The sequence below is a fragment of the Nuphar pumila genome, chromosome 9, assembly GCF_984573655.1.
Source record: "Nuphar pumila chromosome 9, dmNupPumi1.hap1.1, whole genome shotgun sequence".
NCBI classification, from domain to species: domain Eukaryota; kingdom Viridiplantae; phylum Streptophyta; class Magnoliopsida; order Nymphaeales; family Nymphaeaceae; genus Nuphar; species Nuphar pumila.
Window position 1 is genome coordinate 125,835,532 of NC_143257.1, and position 21,791 is coordinate 125,857,322.

The following is a 21,791-nucleotide window of genomic DNA, read 5'->3' on the forward strand; positions in this document are numbered from 1 at the left end:
AAGAAGGGGCATATAAAGCGGGAGTGCAGGAAGCTCAAGTTCAAGGAGCAGAGCAGAGAGAAAAGCTTAGAAGAAAAGCAGGGTGCTACAGCCGCAGTCATAGTCATAGATGAAGAGCTCATGATTGTTTGTGATGACCCCAAAATAAATTTGATCGGTCAGGAGACTGATTGGGTGATTGACTATGGAGCTTTATTTCATATTACCTCACAGGCCGATTTTTTCGCTTCCTATTCGTAAGGTGATTTTGGGAATGTTCGAATGGAAAATGAAGATGTGTCAAAGATTATTGGCATAGGTGACATTTGCTTGGAAACAAACGTTGACTGCAAATTGTTGCTGAAAGATGTGAGGCATGTACCAAACATTCGACTGAATTTGATCTCTGCCGAAAAGTTGGATGATGAGGGCTACAACAACACCTTCAGTGATGGAAGGCGGAAGTTAACCAAGGGTTCCTTGGTGGTAGTCAGAGGAACAAAGGCACGTTTCATTTACACTTTTCAAGCGAAGATCTGCAAGTGTGTTGTGAATGTTGTGGAGACTGGCTTGTTCATAGAGTTATGGTATAGAAGGCTTGGCCATATGAGCGTGAAGGGGTTGCAAGTTCTGGTCAAGAAAGAGCTTCTGGCGGGTGCAACAGGTACATCTTTGGAACCTTGTGTTCATTGCTTCCATGGTAAACAGAATAGAGTTTCCTTCCATAGAAGCATTGCATATAGAAAATCTCACGTTCTAGATCTTATACATTCTGATGTGTGTGGACCTTTGAAGGTCAAAACACTTGGTGGTGCATTATATTTCATGACTTTCATTGATGATCATTCTAGGAAAGTATGGGCTTATACACTAAGAACTAAAAACCAAGTTCTAGATGTATTCAAGCATTTTCAGGCCATGACTGAAAGAGAAACTGGCAGGCAGTTGAAGTGTGTTCGCTCGGATAATGGTGGCAAATACATTGGGTCATTTAATCAGTATTGCACCAATCATGACATCAAGCATGAAAGGACTGTAAGGATGACACCTCAATAGAATGGGTTGCCGAGAGAATGAATCACACTATTATTGAGAGAGTCAGATGTTTGTTGTCACACTCTAAATGCCAAGATCTTTCTGGGGTGAGGCAATGAGGATAACAGTTGATCTTATCAACTTGTCTCCGCCTATTCCCTTGAAGGGAGATGTTCCAGAGAAAGTTTGGACAGGGAAAGAACCTTTTTATGGACACTTAAGAGTGTTTGGCTGCAGATCATTTGTTCATGTTCCGAAGGAAGAAAGGTTCAAGCTTGATTGAACAGCCAAGCAGTGCATATTCCTTGGCTATGGACATGAAGAGTTTGGCTACAGACTGTATGACCATGTTGATAACAAGGTAGTCAAAAGTCGAGATGTTGTCTTCTTGGAAGATCAGACCATTGAAGACATTGGTGAGTCTGAGCTATCATAGTCCAGTACAGGTGATCTTGTTGATTTAGATACCCTAGATGTACCAGTTGTTCATGATTTTGTGGAAGAGATGTCACCTCTCCATAATAATATAGAGGAAGGAAGTGCTGAGTTAGAAATTGAGGGGAAGCCAACACCCCAAGAGCCACTTCCTCAAACTCTGATAAAGAGATCCACTAGAGAGAAACAAACATCCAGAAAATACTCATCAAATGAGTATGTGATGATTATAGATCAAGGTGAGCCAGAAACTTTTGAAAAAGTTTTGGAGGATGAAAACGAATCTGAGTGGTTTAAGGCAATGAAAGAGGAGATGAATTCATTGCATGAGAATCACAACTTTGATCTGGTAAAGTCACCTAAAGGGAAGAAGGTGTTGAAGAACAATAGGTCTTCAAGCAGAAGACTGATGGAAACAACTCTCAACCTATATACAAGGTATGTCTTATTGTAAAATGATTTGCTCAGAAGAAGAGAGCTGATTTTGATGAGATTTTCTCACCAGTTGTGAAGATGTCCTTCATCCGAACTGTACTCGGTATAGCTGCAAGCATGAATTTAGAAGTTGAGCAACATGATGTGAAGACTGTATTTCTGCATGGTGACTTCGATGAATAAATTTATATGAAGCAACCTGAGGGCTTCATTAACAAGGGTAAATAGCATTTAGTCTGCAAGTTGAAGAAGGGTTTGTATGGATTAAAGCAAGCACCAAGGCAGTGGTATAAGAAGTTTGATTCCTTTATGACTGAGCATGGATATTCAAGAACCTCCATAGACCACTCTGTGTTTGTGAAGAAATTTTCAGATGGTAATTTTACCATTCTCTTGATTTATGTGGATGATATATTGATTGTGGGCCAAGACATCAGCAAGATAAGCAAGTTGAAGTTGGAGCTAAGTGAAACCTTTGCCATAAAGGATTTAGGTCCAGCAAAACAGATTCTTGGGTTGAGAATCGTTCGTGACAGATCACATGGGTTGATCTGGTTATCTCAAGAAAAGTATATCAGAAAGGTTATTGAGAGGTTCAACATGGACCAAGCAAAGCCTGTTAATTGCCCACTTGCAGGCCATTTCAAACTTAGCTCAAGATAATATCCTGCAAATGATGAAGAAGGAATCGAGATGCAAAAAAATCTTTATGCTTTAGCAATAGATTCATTGATGTATGCTATGGTCTGTACTCGACCAGACATAGCTCATGTTGTTGGAGTTGTTAGTCAATTTCTGTCAAATCCAGGAAAAGAATATTGGGCATCAGTAAAATGGATTCTCAAGTATCTTCATGGCACTTCAAAGATGAGTCTGTGCTTTGGAAATGGTGAACCTATTCTTGAACAGTTCACAAATTCTGATATGGTTGGTGATGTAGACAGTAGAAAGTCCACTTTTGGGTATTTGATTATTTTTACAGGGGGAGCAGTTGCATGACAGTCGAAAATACATAAATGTGTAGATGTCTCTACTACATAAGTTGAGTTCATCGCCATTACAGAAGTCAGTAAGGCATTGTTGTGGGTAAAAAAATTCTTGCAAGAGTTGGGCTTGAAGCAAGAGGAGTATGTTCTTTATTGTGATAGCCAGAGTGCTATTCATTTGAGTAAGAATTTCTTATTTCATTCAAGATCAAAACATATTGATGTTCGATACCACTAGATTCGAGATGTCTTGAATAAAAAAATATTGTAACTAGAGAAAGTGCATACTGATGACAATACATCAGATATGTTGACTAAGTCATTGCCCAATGACAAGCATGAGAAGTGTCGATTCCTAGCAAGAATGGAAGAAGTTTCCACATAAGTCTGGAAAGGAGAGAATTATTGGGTTTCCCTCCTTTGTGGGATCCATTAGTTCGATGCACAATCAGTATCGCTGCGGAATTCTAAGCATGATGCTTGATCTTCTTGAGGATGATTTGGAGTATTCGCTAGATAGCGATTTGTAGAAGTCCTCTCAGCTGAATAACGATTCAACTGTTCAGAGTTTGAGGTTCAGCAATTTGTCGATGACGATTTGTGGTGAGTGCCTTTAGTTGCATAACGATTTGTGATTAGCGTTATGTGCTTCAGTTGGATGATGATTTGTGGTATCGCTGGATAGCGATTTGTGGGTATCGCTGGATAGCGATTTGTAATAAGGCGCTTCAGGTGCATCATAAGTTGTGCAAGGCGTTTAGTCTTCCGTATTTAATGCGAGTCTCATCCTCTATTTAAGAGATGGATGAGAGAGAAATCTGAGTCGCTCCAGGAAGAGAGCGAAAATCAGGAAAGGGAGAAAAACTCTTTTGGGGCACCGAAGGGGTGCAGTGAGAATAAAGCAAGAAGTGTTGTTGCACTTCTTTTAGGACAACTTCATCAAACTGATTCTTTAGATCATTCGTTTTTTGTTCTTCAGTGAGGTATATCCTCTCGTTAATTTTGTTACACCTTGTGTGTTTGTAAGGCTTATGCCTTTTGGCCACTTTGTAATCTTTGTTTGAATATAGTGGAAGTTGTTGACCTATTGGTTGTCGTGGACGTACCTCAGTTGAGAGGGAACCACGTAAATCGTTGTGTGTTGTTTTTGTTTATATTGTTGGTTTGTTTTTTATGGTTTTAATTTCTTCCACTGTCATTGCTTTATTGTTTTCATCGATTCGCACTTGTGGGGAGACCCGGTACGTCCGTTTTAACCCCAACAGATAGGACAAGAAAAATTGATTAAAAAAAAAAAAACAAGAGCAAACTCAGATTTGCTATTCCAAGGTCCCGTCATCAATCATAGACTTCATTATGGGTCCATACATAACCTTATTATCAAGATCAAAAGATGGAAAATTGGAAAATATGGTTAGGGAGTTAAATCAATAAGTCTGTGATAACCAAGTTGGGAGATAGAACTATACCGTGGATGATTTTATCTTAAAGAAATATGATGAAATGATTGATAATGTCTCAAGAAAATTCATCGAGTTTAACAAGACAGGAGATCCAAGGACCCATTTGACCATGTTCTTGAGTGATTGCTATAAACATAAAAATAATGATGGAGGTTTGATTTGTTGGTTTCTAAGAAGCTTAAAAGGTAATGTCTTTGTTTTGTTTACCACCGTAAACCCTCAATAGATAAAATTTTTTAATGATATAATGAATTTATTCTTATAAAGGTTCATGCACAAGATAGATGTACTTCCTACTGTGAGTCATTTATATGACTTTAAGCAAAATGAAGACTAAAGTGTGTATGATTTCATACACATATGGAGATCGATATGCAATAAGATTGAAAGATCTCATAACAAAACCATATGCCTTAACCATCATCTTGGAAAATTTTGCACAACACTTGAAAGATCTTTTGACCGTCAAAGATATTAAGAGCTTTTCTGAGTTAGTTGATCATGCCAGTTGGGTTGAGATGGAAATTGAAAGAGGCCTTTATGAAGGTATGATTCTTAAGATTGGGTCGGAAAAGGACAATTAACCAAAGAATTATAAATCCAATCACCAAGTAATATTGTTAGATAAAAAAGGTCGGGACGTGATTAAAACCAATTTGAGTAATCTCAAAACTTGATAAAAAAAACCACAAAGTCATGCAACCCACAACAAACTTGGGAGCAAGGGCAATACAATCCTAAATGGACCCAATAAAAGAAGTTCACCATTTTTTGTCGGTCCTTAACAAAAGTTTTGTAGTTTAGATTGCAATTAAACATGATTAAACTTATCGCATTACAAGAGTTCTTCAAAGTTATACAAGTTTCACGTATTATATCAAAACCCTTTTCTTGGTCATCAACAAGTTTATACTATTGGGGCCATTCAAAAAGTGCATAGCCCATGCCAAATAATATTTTCTCAAGAAAAACAGTCTAATATGTTGGTTATACCACAAATCTATGTAGAGCTGGAAGATATGTAAGTCATTTCAAAGTGGACCTTGATACCTATCACTATGGTTGGTTCAAGGAAAAAAAAGTCAGTCAAGTCAAGAAGAGAAAGTCACTCCACCTCCCCATGTTTGCTTTGTCCTGACCATGCTTGAAAAAGTTAACTATAAACTTATGTCCACATAATCCTTAAGTTCTTTCACTATAGTATGAGAAGTCATGAGCCCCTATAATCGATTTTTTTTTTAAAGAAGATATACCTATCATCTCTACGATGAAAGAAGAAATGGGTGATCCAGTTACCTTTCTATGATCAACATGAAGATAGGCCCATGAAAGATGTCATAGAGGTTGTTATAGAGATGTTCAAGGATAATCTACTCAGCTTGCAAGACCTTTTTGTGGTTGTAATCCTCAAGATTTGGAATTCTAATTAGAAGATGCCATATCTTAGGACCTCGGAGTGGACCAAGAGGAAGACCAAAGGATGCTAGAATAAAAATACCCATGGGGCACCGGTTATAGGGATGAAACAAGTGATAAAAAATGAGAAGACCCTCATCAAGATCTTGAACCTCCATTGTTTCTCGATTGGAATGTCCTGCTTCATGCACACCCATGAGCAATAAGAGTGTAAGCTGAGTATGAGGAGTGGGTGGAGCAATAAAAGCATAAATTTCCTAGTGAAGAACAAGTCATTTCGTTCATAAAGGAGTTATAGAAGATGAACCAAGAATACAAGCCAAGACCACTCCCTCCTCCAAATAATCGTGATCCATGGTTGATTTTTGAAAGAGAAATTAAGGAAAGAAAGACAAATAACCCATATATTGAGTTTCTAAAGGGGCAATATTGGAAGATGAAGATGAAGACGGGGTTAGCCCCTGAACAAAAGATTCAAGAGCATTTAAATATCCATATTTCCTGGCACAAAATGCATAAAATTAAGAAAGCAAAAGAAATATAAATACTATGATAAAGCCCCACATGGGACATTTGAGCATAAAGGACTTGACTCGGAGTAGTATAAGATCAAATTCGAAATGTTTAACATATAATGGAAAAAGTTTGGATTGAAAAACATCTTCCAAGTAGATTGAAACCTCATCAATTTCACACAAGAAAGATTTAACAGGGGTCCTCGTATGCAAATTATGGAAAGCCAAGGATCGACTGATGTCTCGAACTATCTCAACTCTCTTCTTAATAACTTGGATTAATACCAAACAATGAATTTTCTCCTATGGTAGCTCAAGAGTCTAGTGAGCCAAAAATCTTGGTTAGATCCAATCTTTTGGATTTGGATGTATTTTTTTTTAGTATGTTCTTTATACAAGCCTATTGTGATTGGAGAAACTTCATCAACAATCAGGGTAGAACATGGATCACCTATAAATGAACGACCGGGTTGTCATGCCCAAACCCAAGTAATTGAGTTAAACCTCAATCTTGTAAATAGTTATATGAAAAACAAATAATTTTTTTTAAATTATAAGAAATAGTAGAATAAAAAATGTTCAAATATTTTTAGTTTCCTTTTTTAGGATGCCACAACTTTTTTCTCGAAACTTTCTTATGTATAAGGATGAGAATTAAGAGTTCGTGTTGACCCTCTTTTTCATTAATGTATTTGGTTTTTATCCAAAATCCAGAAAAAGAAGAAATTTCTAAAATGCCCCAAAAAGTGGTTACTTCTCTTTTTCAAACTTCATTAAACAAATCACTTTCTAGGTCCAAGCTTAAAAGGAACAAATTCATAAGCTCATATAATTTCTATTTTGTCATAAGAAAAATTGCATGATTGAATCATAAACATTTGATATAGTCATTCTTACCCATCAATTACAATTTCTTTTGAGTTAGTGCTTGAGAAGTCATCCCCTGGTGCGTGTAAATTGTTAGAAACCTAGTAGAGTCTATGCATGTCAAAGGGTGAGTGATATTATTGGGCAATCATTTCGAGCCAATGACTTGGTTTTTAATGAAAGTTATCGGGCATCCAAATTATAAAGGATAATATATTGTTAGACAAATCTTACATGAAACTCTTTTGATTCAATCAATGCCATGCATTTAAAAGGTTTATTTCCCAATATTAGGTCAATTTTGAAAATTTGAAAGACAACCCAAAAGTCTTGAGAAAAATGTTTTCTTATGAAGGTTGGTTATGAATGATGTCAATGAAATCAAAATCCAAATGGATAGGTTATCATAAAAAATGGTAAAATGGCAGTGAGGAGGAGTTATCCAAATCATTGTATCCCTAAATAAAAGCTTGGAAAGATGAATGTTGGAATTTAGGTTAACCATCCTATAGACCATTATAAGACCACATATGACATACTTTGGTGACTAACTCTATGAGCTTAAAATCAAGCTAAAGACACTTTTTGATTGGTCTTGATTCTCGGCTTCCTTTAGTCGATCTCAGAAAATCTCAAGTCATTAACCTTTTGTGGACCTCACCAATTGTCAAATAAGAGAGGTAAAAAAAGCCAAACAGGGCAAAATGTGAGATGTTTATGTGGACGTTATTAGTCCATCTTAGGTTCAGGTAACAATGGTTTGAGAGGTGGAAAGAGCCAAAGCGGTCACACATGAAAAGGAAAATAAAAAAGAGCCAAAAGAGACCACGTGTGAAAAGAAAATGAGAGAAAAGTGTGAACAAAAAAAAAAGTGTTAAAGTGAGGACATGGTGATGTTGTTGGTTGGGGAAAACCATGAAGAGCCTACGTGGCTTAGGGTATACTTGGACTTATCTTTACTATCTTCTCTTCTCTAGGGGCAACAAAAATTTCTTTGGGTGTTATCTTAGCTTGGCAACATATAGAGTTTTAGCCTTTGTATGACTCATTATGGCAGTCCAATACTATAGATTCTAACTAAGAACACCTATGACTAGTCATCTTTGAGTTTATATCAGGATCTATAAGAAAAATAACAAAGGATCCAAGTTGATTTTCCTGGCCTATGATAACCTCAAAAAGGAGAAAACAGATTCACATGACTAAATTTCAGAGTCAATATAGACTAAAATCATATTGGATCATAATAAAAGAGGCACACTTTTGCACATATAAATTTGATTTTTCGTAATTAATTTATAAAATTTTGAGTTGGATAAGTTTGAACCATGGTCTCGAAGCATTGCTCACTTATTCTCCCTCGCTCATTACTCAAAAGTCGCATGCATTAATACATTTTTTTTGTTAGATGCATAAAAAAATAATATGATGAAGATCATGAGTCAATAGTGCCAAGCATACATCGTGAGAATCTTAGACCTAAGGGTCTCATTTCTAGTGTCAATCATCATCCACTTCTTCAATCTTGCATGTCAATAGAAGAAAAAATCGTCTCTTGTAAACTCTCGATAAGCTCCTAAGTTGTGACACCAATTTTTTTTTTTCAAAACTTATTTTAAAAATTTCTTTTTGGAAAGGCAAGCACAACATAAGTCTTTTCCTTTAAAACCCTTTTTCAAAACATGGGTTTCAAACCAAGACCTCAATTATTTAAATACTTTACACATATTGCAAAATCATCATTTTCTTTACGTACCATTATGACACCAACTACGAGTCAGTATTACTATGTTCACACGTACCATTTCATTTATGACCTTAAGTCAATCCTAACATACCATTCTGGCATTAGGTCAAAACCCAAATTATTTCAATTTACACACAAGCTTTGTCACAAAAATATTTTTCATTCATTTCATAATGTATAAGTTAACAAAACACATATGTACACAACAGAGTACAAACACCCAAAACAACTCCCAGAAACAGTCCCAGATCTTGCTAAGCAAATGACATTGAGTCCACCATATAGTTTCATCTATCTGCCAACTAAGCATCTGAAAACGTCAAAGTAAAGAGGGATGAGACAACATTGATGTCTCAGTATGTTCCAACACTCAACACGAATCACAAATATAGCACAACAAGCTTTTAACTATTGGAAAGTTCATCATGATCAAAACTCAAATCCTAATATGGGAAGAGTCGACCATTCACTCTCAAGAGTCGACTTTCAACCACATTCAATATATCAAGAAAACATAAGATGTATCGGTCCTGTCATCCCAGGGGTCGACCCATAGGCTACACAGCACAAGCTGAGAGTCGACCCTCATACACAGGTATCGACCCAAATCCATCATTCTAAAATTCAATGGTTAACTCCATAATAATCTAAACATAGACTTCCCTACTCAAAGCATATATAAGCGAGTACAAATCATCCTAATCAAGGGGAAGATGATCCAATAAATGCTCACTAGCATATGGTGGTCCAATCCAATTGACACAACCTCACAACTATAGCATAAAATAGATCCATGTATCATATTCTTGTGGTTAAGATAGCCCGAACTAGCGCTTCATATATCATACTGTCACGGTACCAACATATTAGCCATGACACAACTACCACCGCAAAAAATGACATATAACCAACAAAACAACGTACCCTGTAGATACTAACACCCTAGGTCAAAGCTCATAGTAGTCCTCAAGTATGAGACACAAGAACAACGTCTACACACTCTCAGGTACAGACAACAAAACACCATAAAGTACCACATGGTACTTGACTAAGCCAAGACATGGCATACACAACGATACTCAACAAAAAGGCCAACTTAAGATACATGCTTGATGCCACATATCAACACCCAACACAGATCAAAAAGATCACAAGAGGTGTCTACCCTCAACAAACTCCCAAGTTAAACACAATCCTTCTTTTCACAACATAATGTACCCTCATGGTACCAACATCAAACTATCACCCAACATACATTTCTAGGTACGAGCATCGGGCTAAAATATAACATACCACCACAACTTCAGTGTAAAGCCAAACTCGCATTGTACCACAATCATACCAACATAGAGCCAAATCTTAACGTACCATCACGACACTGACATAAATCCAACTCATAGTGTACCACTATGACACTAACATAAGACCAACACACATCATACACTTACGATAGCTACATAAATCAAACACTCAATGTACCATCATGGCACCAAGACGAATCCCATACACATCATACAAGTACGACACCGGGGTCAACACCCAACAAGTCTCATGTAACATCCTATACGTAAGGTCATTACCCTCATTATTCAAAAATCCAATCATAGTAGGTTCAACACCTCAAATATGAGCTAGTCATACACAAACACCATTCATCTCAATCATATATTGCCACACATGCAACATCTCATATAGAAATAGCGAAAAATCCAAGCATCAACGCTGCAACCTATGCATTCTTACACAAATTGGGTTTCTCTTGGACCAATACATCTCGAATCAATGTCTTTTAGCTCAAAATCCTAAGTTAGAGCAAGATTAGGTCCTATTGATCTTCTCCACAATTGTTTCCGGGTTTGTTCCATCAATACCCAGGCTTAATGACCCCAACCTGAACCAAAACCACCGAGAAAATGCAAACATGCTACTCAAGAGTCTACCCTCTCCCTGCAAAGTTCACCCTCACTTTGCAGAAGTCGACCCTAGCAAAACAAGTGTTAACTCATCAACTATAGGAGTCGACTCACACTCAGCAGGGGTTGACTCAACCATTGTAGGGGTTAACCCTGACCTAACAAGGGTTGACCCACCCTCTGGAGGGGTTGACTCTCCCTAATGGAAGCCGACCTACATCCTATAGGGATTGGCACTAGCAACCGCAAGGGTGTAAGGATCGACTCCTGAATCCCAGAGGTTCACCATTGGGGCCAACCAAAACATGCCAAAACACAGGGTGTCGACCCCGTGCACTGCAAAAGTTGAACCCTGACAATCACCAACTTAGGTTTTCTCTCTCAAAACTCAAAAATCTCAAGGGTTCGAGCACTCAACTTAATTGAAAATCCACCCCAATACTCCTAGGGGTGTCTCAAAATGATTCAACAAAGTTTCAATGAATAACACATAATAATGTTAAAATCATCATATGAAAGCCTTGAATAATTACCCATCCTATTGCAATCACAAAATCAATATGCTAGCATGGATATTCCTCAATAATTATAATTCAAGAAGCTCTAAAACAGGTAGGATAGTCATATCATCACACATCATGCTAAAACTCATGAAATAAACATGAAAATCATGATTAATCATGCTATTATCTCAAAACCAAAACACCCTCACATGATTTCCCCAAAATCAACATCTTCTATACATGGTTCTCAAATCTTAAGCATGATATCTACTCACATGTTGCATGCTAGCAAGCAAAACACGGAGTTTTGAACCATACCTCGATAAATCACCCAAAACACCAAATCAATCCCTTGCTAGCACCATCCAAAAGGCTTCTTAAGCTCAACATCGTGGGAAAAGCTCCCAAGGCACCAAAAAAACTTTGCCACAAAGAAGAACTCCTCTATAATGCAGGTTATACAAGTTGTAGCCCCTCCTTTTTGCTGCAATCACAACAGAAGCGTGAGAGGAGAAGAGGAAGGAATTGAGTGAAGGTATGGGAGAGGAGAACAATGAAGAGGGTGAAGAGGGGGCATGCAGGTGAGGCTGAGAGAGAGGCTTAAGGGGGAATGGTTAATTAAAAATAAAAATATAATTAAGGGAGGGTTAACGTGGCTAAACCTCAAGGCAGGTGAGGCCACTTGGCACCCACCAGAAGGACAAGTGTTCAACCAAAATAACCATGATACCCCTATCAAAAACGTATATCCAACATGTTCATTTTATACCCAAACTGCCTTTGGGCTGAAACCAAATTGCTATTGTGCCATTTCTCCAAAAACCAAAGCTTTTCAACAAATAATAGGCATATACCCCTATGCCAAAAAACAACCTCTGCCTTTATCAAGAATTCTAAGCATGTCCTTTGCCTAAAAAGCTATTAACATTCTCAAAAGTTGCTACTATGTCCCCAAATCGCAACGTGTCTCATCCAAACAAAATTTTGACCATTTTAAGATCTAATTTCCATGATTACGCAATAATCGTCAATATTAAATGTCAATCTCAATGCAAAGACTCACAATTAATTGAATGATCGCATAAATAATGGGTTCAAAATTTCAGGGCTTTACATAAACAATCTGAAGTTGTGATTTTATGTTTTGTTAAGGAGAGAATGTATATGAGTGCTTCCTCTTGTACGTTTTATACTTGACATTTTGGAAAAATTGAGAAGCATCAAAAGTAAAAAGAAGTAATAATAAACAAAACATCAAAATAAAGGGTTAAAAGCAAAGGGTATGATCTTTGATGTCATTATCTTAAGAGCTCTAGACCAACATAAAAAAAATCATGTCATTTTATGCATTCATCTTTCATGCATAGAAGTTGTATGTAAACTTCATGCATATTCCATGCAATCTATGCATATTTTGAACTTGCATGCATGTTCAAAAATTTCGTTGTATTGCCCTTTATCTCCCAATGCACATTTTTATGTACTATTCCATGAGTATTTCATTCATTAATTGTATGTTACTAACATATTTTATTTACATAGTTTTTAAGAACTCAATTGTCTCATTAGGTAAGTCTTACCCCCTCATATCTTAGGATTTTATGAACTTAGATAGTTAGATATTAGGTCCTACCAAAGAATTTCCTACCAATCAGGCGAGCGCACAAATAGCTCAAGCATTTTCAAGAAAAGTTTGTTTTTCACATTTTGAAAAAAATAATTTCTAAATGATCATTTTAGTCCAGTAGCCCAGGCATTTTCAAGAAAAGTTTGTTTTTCACATGGTCTCTTTCTTAAGCAATCATATATTTCAAAATTTGTCAAGTCTTTTTTTTCATGCAATCTTATGCTTATAGGCACTTATATCTTCTTACAAATTCAACCTCGTCCTACTGCGGTGGGAAAGTTGGACTGACATTTAAAGATGAGGTACTTTTTTGTCAATAACGGTGACTTAAAGTCGCCGTTATACAAGCTAGTTGCTATTATAAGCTAAGTCGCCGCTGTTGGGGCGTACCCTTTAATGGCGACCTATAAATGTTGTCGTTATTACTCAACAGTAGCCAAAACTAGATGGCCATTTTTTGTTGCCATTATAGATTTATAGCAACGACAAAGAGAGCACTAGCGGTGACAAAAGTCCCCGCTATTGACCCTCATCCTTGTAGGGTGTGTCTTTGTCAAACAAATGTGAGCAAAGCACATGAAGTGTTAATGGAAGTCTACCAGCAACTGAAACAACTTCTTTGGATAGGTCCAGACAGACTTCATCAATTGGTTATTTTCTTCGGAAAGCATGATAAGTAAAGAGTTCAAGTGATTCAGTAGGATTCAGCTTTTTAGGCCGGTAGATGAACACTTTCTTTACTTTGTACACATTTAGGACATGTTCATCTCTCGTTGTGATGACAATCCTACTCCATTCACCAAACCGATCAAGCTCTCCAGCCAATGCTTTAAGTTTATCTTCATGATCTACATCATCAAGAACAATAAGCACCTTCTTGCTAGGAAATCTTTTCTGTATCTCAACCTTGCCACTACTGACATTAGCTATGTATATATCATCAGATTTTAAGATCTCACGAACAAGCTTCCTCTGTAAAGAGAGCAGTCCTTCGTGTTGCTTGGATGTTTCCCTGATGTCTGTAATGAAGCTACTGGCATCAAACATCTTATAGATTTGGTTGTAAATGCACTCATATATCATCTCTGGAAGGAAACCAATCTGGTGGTTTATATCAATTCATTGTCATGAGTCCATTTGCGTAAACAATTTTGGTGATTTGTAAAGAATTTCACAATGGATGAATCAATTCTCGAGTCATGAGATGGCGAATATACTTGGATAATTATATGATCGTATGACAATTGTATCAGCCAATTGGTCAATGAATGCATCAATATTCAAAAGTAAGAAGCTTCTGCCCTTTGGTTTGGTCTCAGTTTTAGGATGTTCAAGCTAACAGACTATGTTTTTGGTACGGCTTGTTTTATAATCTTCTAATTTCTACTTTTAAACAATATCGAGTACACATTCAACGTGTCAAGAACGAGCATCCTGCAGATCATATAAAAGTTTGGACCCCAAGTCTAGATAATTGTTGTCACAGTAATCAATAGACTCAGTACCCTAGTTTTGGTCGACTGCACTTCTTTTTTAAAGAAATCCACACGCACACACACACACGTGTATATATATATATATATATATATATATATATATATATATATATATATATATTTGGTGTCATTGGAGGCACCGAATTATATACAACTATTGAGTTGGAAATCATAGGTTTTGGATATTTTTTGAAAATTAAATCCTATGGATATGATCTACAAGTTTTGTTTAATGGAAAATGTGTTTTAAATCATATGATGGTGACACGTAAGTAGGTTTTTTAAGGGCTTCAAAAATTAACGGTCCATAATGCAATAAAATTTCATGACTCAAAAAATCATATTTTTGATCAAAATAACATGACCCAAGGTTTTGATCCTTAGAAAACAACCATCATGTATTCATATACATTGGATCAGATTGAGTTGATAAAGTTTGAACCCATATTTTCCAGCTCAATAGTTTTATATAATTCAGTGTCTTCAATAGCACCAAATATTAACCCATGTATATATAGTCGCTAGAATATGAAAACTAGAGTGTGAACTAGGCATTTCCGATATTTTTTTTGCAATTCCAACACTGCAGAAACATTCAACACCATCCATTTGCTAGAAATCTACTGTTAGATCATGCCTTTTCAATAAAAACATGATTTTTGTATGCTTGAATATTTAAAAAATTCTGAACTATCAGTTTTCAAGCCTTAAAAAACAGTGTTTATGCATAGAGCCGGTCCTTTTAAAACCAAGTGTGTGGATCATTTCCATATGGATAGATTTAAGGGAAAAAAAAAAGAATTATGAAAATCTTGATTCATACTCTAGTCCTAAGCATGTAACTAATATTTTAAGTTAAATAGCATATGATTATACCCGTTTGATTCCGGGACAGGGAATGGCAAGGACATGGTGTCCTGTCCAGGGGCATAGCCAAAAAAAAAATTTGGTGTGATAGTCTAGGGTTTGGGGGGCGCAAAATGCACGCCCCCAGAAATTTTCTTTTGAGATAAAATAAAAAATGACTACAATTATTAATAAAAATCTATTTCATATGGACAAATCAAACTATTTGCTCCGCCTATGATCCTGTCCATGTACAGTGTTGGATGAGAACAGCTCGGTTGCTCTCTTTTTTTTTTAAGTTGTCCTGTCTCGTATTGTCATCCCTTGTTCCAGGGGGGAGGGCAGAATACCTTGGGTCTGTGAAATGTTGTCTGCAAGACGTGCTGTCCTGCCCCTCCATGCATCCCATGTTTCTGTGGGCGTGCATTTTGCGTCCCACGGACGGTCCGCTGGATCAAACCCCCCTGATGACTACAAAAAGGTCATAGTTGATAAATCTGTAGGCACTAAATAATAAAAAATGTTTTGATGCGAAAAGAAAAATATCCATGATGTCAAATGCACCTAGACAGAAGGATGAATTTGTGCTAATATCAATCCTAAATCCCACTAATTACAATTACAAATGACATCTAGCTGATATTTTTCTTTTCCACTGTTAAATAAGGCCCTCTTAGTGTTATAAATTGGGTTTTTAATTTGGTCAAACTAAAGATGGATACAGATTGGTCTTCGGTTAGTTGGATCCAAGTCAAACCATTTATTTGTATAGTGGTTTCTGTTAAATATCGTCGGCTTCTTTTGGAAATTCATAAAATGGACTTCAAGCCCCAAAGAGGTTTGAAGCACTGGTATGGGGCCTAGGCTGCTTGGCAGGTGGTCTAGGTTCAAATCCCATGGGCATCACTCTTTGTGTAAGCCGAAGTGCTGTAACTCTATGGGGTCAAGGGGTAAGGCAAATTGAGTTTTACGTTGTCAGGATAATGATGGTAAGTATGGCAGGCAAAGCCAGCATGGTTAGGTCTATGATCCAGGGGGGCAGTTTCTTCGTGTAAATATAAAAAAAGCAGTCAAGATGCAAACCAAACTCATGAATTGGAATTAGATTTTTTTTCTCAATGTAAGCCAATTATACTAAGTGGATTATTATATAATATGTACTTAATTGCATTAATCTACACCACTCATTATAGGTAGTAATGGTATGCATGACAATGTATCATTCAAAATGCAGCCTTACACTCTTTTTTGAGCTTAGGATGATTCAATTGGAGATAGGGATGGTAGTGGACCGGGGCCAAGGTGGGGCACAAGGTCTCCACCCCCGTCTCGTCTCAAAATTCTGCCCTCCATCCTTGCCTTCATCCCCGCATGGGTTTACATTTTAACCTTCATCCTCGTTTCATGTCCTTCATCCCCGGCCGAAATGGGGTGAGGTGAGGCGGGGGCAGGGCCCCTTTTCTCCCCTGTCCACTGCCATCCCTAAAGGTATTTCTGTCAGTTCATTAATGGGGATCAGGAGCAGAGTGGGGCGGGCCGGAGGAAAACGTAAGTCCATCCCCGCACGGGTTTTGATTTTAACCTTCATCCTCACCTCCATCCTTGTTTCATGTCCTCCGTTCCCGGTCCAAACGGGGTGAGACCCGTGTTTTCCCCTGATCCACTGCCATCCCTAATTGAAGACCCGCGGTTTTGAGCTAGGACTCTTGTTTTTAACGCGATGATAATATTATATTACTTTGCTTGAAAATGTACCTAGACAGCACCATGAGGAGGATGCATAATACATGAGCAAGCTTTCTTTCCGCATCCATAGAATAATAGTAATATTATAAAATGAAATAATTAGCAATAATCATCACCATCAATGGAATTCTCTATTTGACTAACGTATTATTTAGTGAAAGATTGAGTTAACTGCGATATAAATTTGTTAAAAAAAAAGATAGACATAGAACATAGCCCATATACATGTTTTATGATGATGACAGTTGCACAAAACCACCGGAATCTTTTTTCAATCAACAGTCAAAGGAGATTTTGATATATAAATTTAAGAAAATAAAACTTTCAACTTGGCCAAAAAATCAATTTTTTTGAAAGAATGTAAAAAAAACAAAAACAAATTTCAAACAAAAGAAAATACGTGTATGCAAGGTGCACCTAGCCATTGGCACGTATCTACAAAAAAATGGCAATATTCAGACGTGAAAACAGGGCAAGTCCTTTATTTTCAATTTCAAGATAAGACCCTCTAGAATCATATGCAGTATTCTGAAGATTCCATATTAGGCCTCTAGTACAGTTGGCGCCAACCACATCACAATGACACGGCCACGCCATTTTTTGTGCCACTTTCCATTTAGTGTATCTTTATAAGTTGTCAGGACACGAGGGTAAGTTGGAGTATCCCTGTGACATGGGCTCCAAGTCAAGCCAGATACGTGTAATGGGGGCTACTAATTTCCCCAAATTTTTAATAGAAATGAATACAGTAGATTTCAAGTCCGGATTCCTATTGCAGATTTGAATGAATAATTTAAACATAATCCAATTATATCTATTGATTAACAAACTTTCATGTGCAATTTGACTCCATTAAACTAAACTTATGGTGTTAAGGTCTGCACAGTCGATAGTACCACATAGTTGCAGCCCCTGCATTCATTTCTAAATTTGAAACTTTTTAAGCTAAGCTATATCAAATTGTCGACAAAAAAAAATGATTTTATTTTGTTTTTGAAGAAAAAAACGTGATTTTATTATCATCTATTTTGAACAATATAATGATATCAATGCAACATTAACTCGATGAAAATGCCTCTTACAATGTTTACATTATATATTGTCCTTTATATTATAACATTACATATTTATGTTTTATATCCAGCGACATTTTTCTAAGATTTTTCTTGAAAAAAAATCATGAGATTTTTACCTAGCTGAGAAAACCCTGATACTGGGTTTGGACATTGTGTCATTGGCTAATTTCTTTTTTTTATCCAATATGAAGATGGCACAATAATTGTTTACCTGAAAATGCTCTTAGGGGTTTGCCATGCAACAAATACAAGAATCACACTTTCCTCAATTATAGAGAATTAATGATAACTAAATAATTTATGCTATTCAATAAAACCTGGATATTTTATCTAGATGGAGCCATCCGTATTTGAGGGAAAATAAAAACAACAATAAATGAAAACCGGATATTTCAATATTTGAGTAACTATTACATGTTATTCTTCTCTAAAAAAAAATACATGTCATTCTATATACTAAAATGATCGTATTGTCCTTGTAAAATGATATGGTTTAAGACATGCCTCACAATTTGCCGAAATCCTCTCCATGCCCAAAATTTTGATTCTCAACTTTTTAAAAACATTTTTACCCTTACGAACTTGATGATGTTAGTACTTAGATATATACATTATTTGAAGGTCACAACATCTCAATAAAAAGAGATTAACATAAACATTTGACCGACATGATTAAATTCACATAAAGTATTTGCAAGCATATTTAACTTGAATTTCAATACAAGAGATTCACAATTGAAATGCATGAATCCTCTCTTAAGCTTGATGTGAACTTTCTAAAATTTAAATGTTCAAGCTCAACAGATTTGATCCATACATTTGCGGCAGTCTTGACATTTGTGCAGAAATCATGTGCATCTCCTTTAAATAAAAGCTCACTCATAGTCAAAATCTATGTTCGCAAATATATGATTGACCTTCACAGATGTCTTTTGCGAACATGTTTGCATCACAAATTTGTGAATGTCACAACCTTCAAGCACATACCATGTAAATTTCTTTTAACTAAAAACCTGCATAAAGTATGAACTTACATCATCTATAAATGTATGTTTGACATTCATTTGTAAATGTTCTTACCTTCATGATAATAGGTTTGTGTTATACAAAGTAAAAATAGATTCGGTTTTGTTTTTCAAGCGTTCAATATGTCATAAAATAATATATATATATATTAAAGAAAGATATATAAAAACTTTGTAGAAGAGAAATACAAAACCCCAACCCACCGTTCATTTGACAGGGACAACTAGTGAATGTCACCAAGCTAAAAAGGACGTCATGAATTGTGGAGTGGCCAAAATTTGTTGGTGGACAAGAGGGACTTGGAGTTTTTACACCAACGAATTTGCAGGTAAGTGAGGTGGGTTTTTTCTCAATTATTAAAAAAATGATAATTTTTCCAATTATGTTTTTAGAATAATGATTTTTTTATTTATAATCGGAAAAACCACACTCAGCATGATGACCTGGGCGTACTGGCTCAGCCTGCAGTACATATGATCATGGTGTCGACGGCATAAAACTGTGAGGCTAGAACCCCTGCTCCCAGAGCCTAGATTGAGCGTTGGCTCGCGCAGAAGGGCCACACTCATGAAAATCGAACCAAGCCCCCCACCCACTATGCCGAACCCTCTCGAGGCCATTAGAATAATACTCTAAAATTGCAAAGACCTGCCGCTTTGAAATTCTGTATTGGCTCTACATAGTTGACTAAGGAGATGTCAAAAGGGGGAAAACAAATGCATCTGAAAACGAGCTGGCACTTTGAATCCAGTGTACACGGTGAAGTAATTCAAAACCAACGTTGCTAGACTATGGTTTGTTCACATCCCATCTAAAGTAATGCCTTCAAAGTTCAAACTCTATATTTCTGAACAGGTTGGGCATGTTCTAGATTATTGTTTGCAAAACTATGTTTAAATAGCTAATACGGATTTGGAGTCAGATTCAAATTAGAAAGGAGAAAGCCAAAACCAAATCCGAATCCAAATCCAACTAGGCTAAATAGCTAATAGGTTGCAATATTGGATTCTGTTGGAACTCGAATGAAATACTCTATACTGGGTTCAGATCTGATCCGACTTCTTTTACTAAAACCGATTAAATGAATTCAGATTCAGTCAGATATCCGAACCTGTCAGATTTGTGGAGAAATTGGGACCTCTATTTTGCCCAATTTGCAGAATTATTAATCGCAAAATATGATGGTCATGGACCGGTCTCCTCTTCACCGAGCTGACCGTCATTTAATAAAAATATTGGCAATTTGGCAGTTCGAAATTGCCCAAAGGAACCTTCCAAGATATCGAACCCATACCATCATTCTAAAATGATTAATATATCCCTCCAAATAACCTTACAGTCAAATAGGGTTATTTATTTTCAGTAAATTTTTTATTTGATATTTACAGGGAGAAACCATCCCCGGATCAGAGACCTAGCCGCGCTGGCTCTGCCTGATGTACTTACGATCACTGTCCCGGCAGCTTCAAACTCTATGGGAGTCAATAAGGATCTTAACCATGGATTTAAACTTGCTAGATACAAAAATGATATATTTATTAGAATTACACTATATATACTGACGTTGTGAAGTATTAGAAATCAGAGCTCATAGTTTTCTTGCAAAAAGGATTCTATATTCTGATATATGACATTAGAGGATATATGTTGATCCTAGCTGTCTAATTGATGCATATCATATGGATGCTAAGATTAGGGTGTGTTTGACTGCTAGTCCAAACTTGAACGAAACATATGTCCAGTACAGACAGAACACGTCTTGTTCTGGATATAACTCACTGTTCTTGTTCAGCATTTGATTCAACTGGGCAAGAACAGGGTGATGGTGGATACCAACAACTTCTCTCTATCACACGCAACCCTCCAAACCCACTGCCCGTCCCCGTCCCCGTCCCCAAGCACCTGATGTGGACTAATCCTAACCCTTGGTTAATGGGCTTAATTGAATTGTGGGATGGATGATAAGATCCAATTATATGTCAGATGATAGGAATATGTTATCTTATTCTTGTTTGGGTGAAATGAATAAATAGATGTACAAAGCCAACTTTCTCACTTTTTATAAAAAAAATCTAAATATTTTTTTTTTTTTGATAGGCAAGCTGAGTTAGGCAGACCCCAACCAGTTATACATCATACCATTGGGATTTGAACTTGCAAAGTCCCAACAGAAGGTGACTTGCACTAACAGCTCCTACCAAACAAGCGGAAAAAACTAAAGATTTGATTATAGTGAATTGTAAATTGGTATGAATACATGAAAAAAGTAACAAGTTATGCATTAGGGTCCATTTGTTTAATAAGAAAAGTGGAAAGTTTTATTTGGAAAGGCGACGATTTTCTGCAAGATGGGAAACAAATGGGTTTGACAGAAAATGTGGCACCACACTGGGCCTTACATTTTCTTGCAGGAACTTGCCATTTCATGTGAAAATCTTTGCCTACCCCGGGAGGTGGGAGGCCCTTTCCTATGGGAAAAGGACTCCATGGTTCTTTTTCTAATCGTGTGCCCTTTCACAATGAAAGGCGTATCCCTCCCTCTCCTGCGTAATTAACGAGTCTTGAGATTATGTGCAGCTGTTGATGGGGTTTTAGTTCCCCGGACTATCTAAAAAAAACTATCTATGTTTGTTAAATAAATAAACGGAATTGGATCTAGAATGGATTTAGGTATAACTCC

General features: G+C 36.7%; 1 protein-coding gene across 1 annotated transcript; it reads right to left on the minus strand.

Moving 5' to 3' along the window:
- Positions 1–13,572: 13,572 nt before the first annotated feature.
- Positions 13,573–14,004, minus strand: LOC149829319 (disease resistance protein Roq1-like). Its single transcript, XM_090017249.1, has one exon. It carries the CDS (start codon positions 14,002–14,004, stop codon positions 13,573–13,575), a length of 432 nt encoding a protein of 143 aa, XP_089873375.1.
- Positions 14,005–21,791: the final 7,787 nt, after the last annotated feature.